Raw genomic sequence first — 8,474 nt, forward strand, 5'->3', positions numbered from 1 at the left:
CCCCCCAGTCTTACATAACTGCAGCCAGTGAACCTCAGAGTAGGTCAAACGCTTAAATACTTGGTGACGTGCAAAATAAGGGGATGTTAATTGGAACTGCAGGATTGAAGGAAAACTAACAGAGGTTATTCCTGCTCCAGAACCTCTCCAAAGTTCAACTCCACCAGGAAGGAATTCAATTTAATCCTCTCCTGAGTACAACACTGATGTCAGATTAACTTTGCATTTACCATTCCATTTCGCAGGATGTCAATTTTATTTAGTCTTTTTCCATATTTTACAAATGACTGATCTGTAGACTGCAGATTTACTTACGGCTAGAGTTTTGACCATATGATTTCTGCTTTGATGCATTGTGGCAGTTTTAGTGCTGAGTGAAAATTGCTGAACTTGCATGACTAGATGTGAAGAGAAAAACTAGCTTTGAGATTACAGGAAATTCTGAGGAAGCAATCTGCACCAAAACATAAGCCTGACGTTTGATTTTCCAAATGCTGTTGAACTTGCTGCTTGCATTTCATCACCTCCTGCACTGCTGCATTGGATAAAATTTAATTTTGCACCACTGCATGTTTGCATTCTGATCAGAACTCATCGTGACAATTTGCTCCAATGCTAAGAACACAAATAAATTTTGTTCATGAGGTGATTATTACAATTTTGAAATCAGGATATGCCACCATGTAGGATGTATTTTCTTTAAATGCTGACCGTTTATCTCCTAAAGGTGTAGGGAGTGGCTGAATAGGCTGGCGCTATTTAGCCTGGAATGTCAGATGCTGAGGGGTGACCTACAGAGGTTTACAGAATCATGAGGTGCATGGATAGGGTGAATAGCTAAGGTCCTTTTTCCCCAGAGTAGGGGAGTCCAAAACTAGAGGGTATTGGTTTAAGGTGAGAGGGAAAAGAGTTGGAAGAGACCTAAGGGGCAATGTTTTCTCGCAGAGAATGGTACATGTATGGAATGAACTACCAGAGAAAGCAGTGGAGGCTGGTAGAATTACAAAATTACAAAAGTCATAGAGATGTAAAGCACGGAAACAGACCCTTCGGTCCAACTCGTCCATGCCAACCAGATATCCCAACCCAATCTAGTCCCACTTGCCAGCACCCAGCCCATATCCTTCCAAACCCTTCCTATTCATATACCCATCCAGATGCTTTATAAATGCTGCAATTGTACCAGCCTCCAACACTTCCTCTGGCAGCTCATTCCATACACGTACCACCCTCTGTGTGAAAAAGTTGCCCCTTAGGTCCCTTTGATATCTTTTCCCTCTCACCCTGAACCTGTGCCCTCTGTTCTGGACTCCCTGACCTAGAACATAGAACATAGAACAATACAGCACAGAACAGGCCCTTCGGCCCACGATGTTGTGCCGAACATTTGTCCTAGCTTAAGCACCTATCCATGTACCTATCCAATTGCCGCTTAAAGGTCACCAATGATTCTGACTCTGCCACTCCCACAGGCAGCGCATTCCATGCCCCCACCACTCTCTGGGTAAAGAACCTACCCCTGACATCCCCCCTATCCCTTCCACCCTTCACCTTAAATTTATGTCCCCTTGTAACACTCTGTTGTACCCGGGGAAGAAGTCTCTGACTATCTACTCTATCTATTCCCCTGTTCATCTTATAAACCTCTATCAAGTCACCCCTCATCCTTCACTCTCAACCTATCCTCATACATCCTATTCTCCATTCCAGGCAATATGCTGGTAAATCTCCTCTGCACCCTCTCCAAAGCTTCCACATCTTTCCTAAAGTGAGGAGACCAGATCTGCACACAGTACTCCAAATCCTTGGGAAAAGACTTTGTCTATTTACCCTATCCAGGCCCTTCATTATTTTATAAACCTCTATAAGGTCACCCTTCAGCTTCTGATGCTCCAGGGAAAACAGCCCCAGCCTGTTCAGCCTCTCTTATAGCTCAAATCCTCCAACACTGGCAACATCCCTGTAAATCTTTTCTGAACCCTTTCAAGTTTTACAACATCTTTCTGATAGGAGGGAGACCAGAATTGCACGCATCTGGATGGGTTTATGAATGGGGTTAGATGGGTATGGGCGAACCGATGGCAAATTGGACTAGATTAGATTAGGATATCTGGTCGGCATGGATAAGTTGGACCGAAGGGTCTGTTTCCGTGCTGTACAGCTCTGTGACACGATGTAAATATGAGTGGACCTCTTGTGGCACAGTGGAAGTGTCCCTACCCCTGCACCTAGAGGTCTGGGTTCAAGTCCCACCGGCTCCAGAGGTGTATAATAACATGTCTGAACAGATTCATTAGAAAAATAGGTCAATAATTAAAAAGATAAACATTATTCTGCAAACCAGCAATAAAATGGAGAGTTAGCAGCTTCCAAACAGCTGAGACTAAGGGTCTGATGTTCTATGTGTCTAAAAGGGTCTAATACTGAGGACTGCCTTAAGTTCCACCCACGATGGTGACGTTGTATGGACTTGTGGGCAGAATAGTTCAGGATCACAAAGGGGTGAGCTCGCCGGAGGTCTCTGGTACAATATCTAACGTAGCCTGTAATTAACTGTTAAGAATGCAATAGGTTTTGTTAAATACAGGAGATTTGGGAGATTCTTCCCTTCTTTAGAAGTGGTCTTCCGCAGCACACTGGACCCTGTAGTTTGCTACATCTAAACATGATTGTGTTAGTAACCTTAGCAGCAGCTCCAACAGTGTCGCACGCTGGCGTGCCTAGAGAACAGTGGGAAACATGAAGTAGCCTGATAGATTCTGTCTGCAGGATTGTATTAAATTAAAAGATTTAAACATTCACCCCCCTCAGCATAACACTCTCCTGTGGAGTACCGAAGGAATGCATCACAAATCCCTTCTGCTCTCTCAGTTGTATGTAAAAGAAATCCCCTGGTGGGGTATTTGCAAACAGCAGAAGTATTCCAGCCAATATTTATCCTTAAGTCAATGTCATTATAAAAAATAGATTATCCAGCCATTATCAGATTACTGTTGGTGGCCACTTGCTATGTTCAAATTGGTTACCACGCTTCCTACGTTACAATAGCTACTGCACTTCAGAAGTAATTAATCAGCGATATAGTGCTTGCGCGCTGAGGCTGTGAAAGGCACTTTACAAATGCAAGGCTTTCTCACTGAGCTAACTGGCAAAATGCAGCCATTTCTTATTATGTAAGCTGCTTTTCGAAGCATGACACCAGTGACACTGGAAGAAGGTCTTTGCCTGCGAGTGCTATTAACTGGGTTTCAAATCTTGTCCAGTACCTGGTCAAAGTACATTAGCTTTTCTCTAAAACAGAGGGATCTTCCTAAATAAGTTACCCCATGCAACTATTTATAGCGATAGGATAGTCAAGAAATATCAGTAATGCATTTAAATGACTGATCTGTGTCGAGATCCACACTGTGTGAGCTATGAAAGCATCACTGTGAAGAAGCACCAGCTGCCTATAGCACTCTGTTTCTATAATGGGCTGGCAAACTGTGATCTCTGTCAGCAATGCCCTCTGGGTGCAGACATCAAACCTGCTAAACCCTGAATCAATGAATGTGATTTGAGATGCCTTGTCCATGCTCAACAATGACCACGTTAGCAAAGCAAGGTATGATTATTCCCCCATTAACCTCGGTTGAGGGTGGGGGTGGTTGCTGGCGTTGTTAACATAGATGGTTCAAACAAGATGAGATTAGGTTGTAGATTTGTTTGCCGAGCTGGTGTGATTTTCTGCAGACATTTCATCGCCTCGCTAGGTGGCATCATCAGTGCGTCTTCAATACGGTGTTGGTGGTCTGCCCCCACCTGCTATTTATGCATCTCTGATTTTTGGTACTTCCTGTTCTGTATCTGAGTGGTTTGTATATGGGGTCCAGTTCAACGTGCATGGAGTCAGAGTGCCAGGCTTCAAGGAATTCTCACGCGTGTCTCTGTTTAGCCTGTGCTAGAATGGTTACATGATTGCAAATCGTTTCCAAAACAAATTGAGATTTTCAAAATCAAAGGACTTGTTGATCAGGAGCCAGTGTAGGTCAGCACTTAATTAGCATGAATGGCAGGGAAATGGAGCTGCTGGGAGTTTGGACATTGGCAGAGTTTTGGATGACCTCAAGGTTATGCAGCATACATTATGGAATGAAAGCATGGAGTGAACCAGCCAGTGGTTAAGTCTGAAGGCATCAATGAGGGTTTCTGAAGCAGATGAGCTGAGACAGAGGCAAAGTTGAGCAACGTTACAGAGGGAGAAAACAGTGCTCCTTTAGAGTCAGTTTCTTTTTTGGGGGAATGAAATGAATTCCAAAATGTGCTGACTACTTCCTGTGTGTCTCAGGAAATGATCACAATTTGAACCAGGTTAAATCCACAAAGTGAGCCTGAGAATATGACCAGTTCTGTCAGATAGTAGAAACCAGGCAGCAAATAGTTTTGAGTGTAAACTTCCATTAAAAGTTCCCTGACTCTGACCAGAATGCATTTATGTTACTAATGGAAACCTAAACCTCACCTCAATCCACCCCCCCACCTGCTGTGAGGGAATACATTGCGATCAACAATCAATATGTTCATGTCAGTTTGCAGGTTCATTTCCACCAGTAAACTCCAGTTTAATAATATCTTCTGAGTTCACCACTCATTGGCTCTTTCCTATGGCTGACATGACATTCCTTAGCTCCAACAGTCTACATAAATTAAAACATCTCCATCTTTATTTAAAGCGGGAACAGCAATCTGCTTCTTATTTCCATACCTTTTCTGTGCAAGACCCTTGCTGTTTCTTCTTAACAATGTTTTTTTTTCATTCCTGATGTGGAGGTGCTGGTGTTGACTGGGGTGGACAAAGTCACTTGATGAAGGAACAGCGTTCCAAAACCTTTGTGATTTCAAACGAAACTGTTGGGGTATAATCTGGTGTGACCTCTGACTTTTTTGATTTGTGTATGCGATGTGGATGTCACTAACTAGGCCAGTAGTTATTGGCTGTCTTCAGGGCAACTAAGAGACGTTGCTGCGGGTCTGGTGTCACGTGCAGACCTGACCGGACCAGGTAAGGATGGCAGATTTCCTTCTCTATTAGTGAACTAATGTCTTTTTCTTTACTCCAATGAACATGAATTAGATGAGCTACTTATTCCATTTTAAACCGAATTCAAATTTCACCATCTGTGGTGGTGGGGGATGAGGATTTGAACCCTTGTCCCCAGAACATAAACCTGGGGTCCTGGATTATTAGTGGCATTACTGCTCACACTACCATCTCAAATAGGATGTATCTGAAACGCTGCCTAGTTTGATTCTATAGTTTAGAAAGAACTGCAGATGGTGGAAAACAGAAACAAAAGCAGAAATTCTGAACCCTTGATTTCTCTTCACAGATCCTGCCAGATCTGCTGAGTGTTTTCAGCAATTTCTGTTTTTGGATCATAGAGATGTACAGCACAGAAGCAGACCCTTCGATCCAACTTGTCCATGCTAGCCAGATACCCTGACATAATCTACTCCCATTTGCCAGTACCTCCAAACCCTTTCTATTTATATATCCATCCAGATGCCTTTTAAATGTTGCAATTACACCACCACTTCCTCCGGCAGCTCATCCCATACACGCACCGTCTACATGAAAAAGTTGCCCCTTAGGTCTCTTTTATATCTTTCCCCTCTAGTTCTGGACTCCCTGACCCCAGGGAAAAGACCTTGTCTATTTCTCCTATCCATGCCCCTCATGATTTTGTAAACCTCAATAAGGTCACCCCTCAGCCCCCTACGCACTAGGGAAAACAGCCCCAGCCTGTTCAGCCTCTCCCTGTAGCTCAGATCCTCCAACCCTGGCAACAAAGCTTGTTAATCAAGATTGAAGCCAGGCACATTTCTGACCATTGCAATGCTCAACTTCAAGCAAAGGGGGTTCAAACCCACTTTTTGATCCTCTCTGGCCAGCCTCTGATATAAAATTGAAATTTGGCACGTTTGATTTCACTGCGTGCGTGCCTCACCTTCTCAGTTTGTCGAACCAGTGTCCTCTCAGAGCTCCCAGGAGATGTGTGTCAGCCAGAAACAAAGCCTTCAGCACTGGTGCGGAGGATCCTTGCGGTTCTTGAAGCGGAGGCCAGTCACATCTCAGGATCACTGCATAGTAAATGCCCAGCTCACAGAACAAGGCCACCACGCTCCCCAGAGCCAGCAGCTTGAGGAAGGGCCACAGCAGCACCTCCTGGTGCAGCCACCTCCTGACCAATGTCCGAGTCCATATGGGATGGACAGACAGCCCGAACATCACTCGGTGACCAACTCCACTGGGACAGAGCACCCCAGCAAGGCCGGCGCTGGCTCCGCTCTCTGGCTGCCTTCCTTGCCCCCTTCTCTCTCTCTCTCTCCCACGCACCATTCAATTCAAATTAAATCACACGGATTAAAGCAAATCCCTTGCAACGGGGATAAGAATCAAGTTTGCTAAAATGCAAAGCAAAGACGAAATGAACTTGAGATTTGGAGAGATCCGTCCAGATTCGGTGTGCAAAGAAAGCCCCAATATATTACAAAAGACTCGCAGTCACAGTCGATTTATTCTGTCACCTCCTTTCGTTCATTTGACGTTTAGAGATTTGGGCTGGTGTAAGAATGAAACTGCATTTCTTTCACGCCTGGTTTGTGTCTCCGAACTCACGGACTCTGGTCTGAACATTGATCTGCACACGTTTTCCCCACAATCTCGCCCCCACCCCCTCCCCTCATGTCTGCTCCAATCCGGGCAGAGTGTTCACAAACTTCACACCCACCTCCCCCTTGGTTGCAGTCTTCAGTGAGAATCAATAAAGAGACTCACAGAAAGCGAGGGGAATGCAGGGGTCCACTTCTCGAGGATATATCCTACCTCTCTTAAAGGGGAGCTACACCGGCTCAGAGCAAGTTGCTGCCGATGGAATGAGAGAAGGCAATTGTAAATAAAAGGAGATTGAGATGTAGGGCAGACATGAGGGCGCCCAGAGCAGAGGGAACACCAGGGTTTTTTTAAAATTGCACGGCCCTGGGAGGAAAAGATGCAGGAGGAAGGGATGTCAGGAAGCCCTCAATGCAAGACCTCCAAAGGGAATGCGAGCAAATTGAAGAGCAGGTCACTTCAGGGTACCAAGGATATGCCAACAGCACCCACAACAGTTTCAATAAGCTTATACAGGTGGCCAAGATCAGAAACAGAAACAGTAGGGAACAGGCGAAACTACAATCGCTGAGCCCTGTCAAAGAGATGGCACTCTATGTTATGTCTTCAGCAGTAACAGAATCAATTGTTTCCAGCATCAGCAGGAACATTTTGGATGACAGTGTACACCATCTCAGCTCCCATTTCATCCAGCTTTCTGGAAACCTGCAGGTGGTATGACCTCTTGTTTTCCAACTTGTCCATTTCCTTCAAATGAGCCTTTCCCTTCGCATTTTCTACTCTCAGATAGCCAAGTACAGGGCCTGCTCAGCCATGGAGAATGCATGAATAAACACACACTATCACTTTACCTGGCAAACCCAGTCACTAGCTCAGATACTGTGCCACATAAACTTTAACGAGTTGCATTGGGTACCCATTAACATGTGCTGTCATTGGGCATTACTGGGCAGCAGACAAGCCAAGAAGAAAGCAGGATTTATGTGCCAATTCTCCAGAGGGTAAGGTCAGAAACCAGCTTTGCTGATTATGCTCATACTTTGATGGAGGAGAAGGGTGATAAGCATGAATACTGAGATGCGAGTGCATTGGCATTGGTGCCAGACAGTGCTCCTATCACTGCCTGAACATCACAGCACAATGGAACATCTGTACCTCTGCATCACAATCTCTGGGTTCAAGTCTTTCAGGATTTGGGGAGCTTCACCTGCTTCCATTACAATCGCTCTTGATACTCATTCTTTTTTCTTCAACCAGTATCTCTTCCACTGAGACTGACAGTATCATGACTGTTCCATTTCCTGCACTTCCACTCTCAACACGGCCCCCTCTCCCCATTCAGATCTATAACAGGGCTTCCTTTGTTTTCATCTTCTAGTCCACCAGCCTCCTGTTTGGTGAATCATTTTCTTGCGAACACACCTTCACGTTTCTTGCTCTTTAAGTATTCTGAAAGGACTGTTCCCTCTGAATTCCCTGGTCCATTTCTCAATCACCCCAACAGGCAAGTGCAGGTTAAACATCTGCTCTTTTACCTTCACCCTCCGTGGCCCAAAATACTCCATTTAGATGAAACAGCAAACCATTTGTACTTCTTTCAGTCACAATGTTTAGCATTGCAGTCTCCTTGACATGACAGAGACCAAATACAGCTTTGGCGGCTGCTGTGTGAAACATCTCTTTACAGTCTGTAAGACAATCCAACTTGATATCTTTTACAAAAGAAATGATGAAAATTGTTGAGAAATAGTGTTACATTTCTGTACTTTCAGTGACTTGAGGACTTTAGCTCTCTGCAATGTCTGGGAATTTGAGTTAATAT

General features: G+C 44.6%; 1 protein-coding gene across 2 annotated transcripts in view; it reads right to left on the reverse strand.

Annotated features, from left to right (window-relative positions):
• Positions 1 to 6,565, reverse strand: part of mppe1 (metallophosphoesterase 1) — a 50,513-nt gene extending 43,948 nt beyond the window's left edge. For both annotated transcript variants that reach the window (XM_060824489.1, XM_060824488.1), the window contains exon 1: positions 5,988 to 6,565. In XM_060824489.1, coding sequence (XP_060680472.1) covers positions 5,988 to 6,379 — 392 coding nt within the window. In that variant the 5' untranslated portion in view covers positions 6,380 to 6,565. The remainder of the gene's footprint in view (positions 1 to 5,987) is intronic.
• Positions 6,566 to 8,474: the final 1,909 nt, after the last annotated feature.

This window comes from Hemiscyllium ocellatum, chromosome 4, assembly GCF_020745735.1.
Source record: "Hemiscyllium ocellatum isolate sHemOce1 chromosome 4, sHemOce1.pat.X.cur, whole genome shotgun sequence".
Lineage (NCBI taxonomy): Eukaryota > Metazoa > Chordata > Chondrichthyes > Orectolobiformes > Hemiscylliidae > Hemiscyllium > Hemiscyllium ocellatum.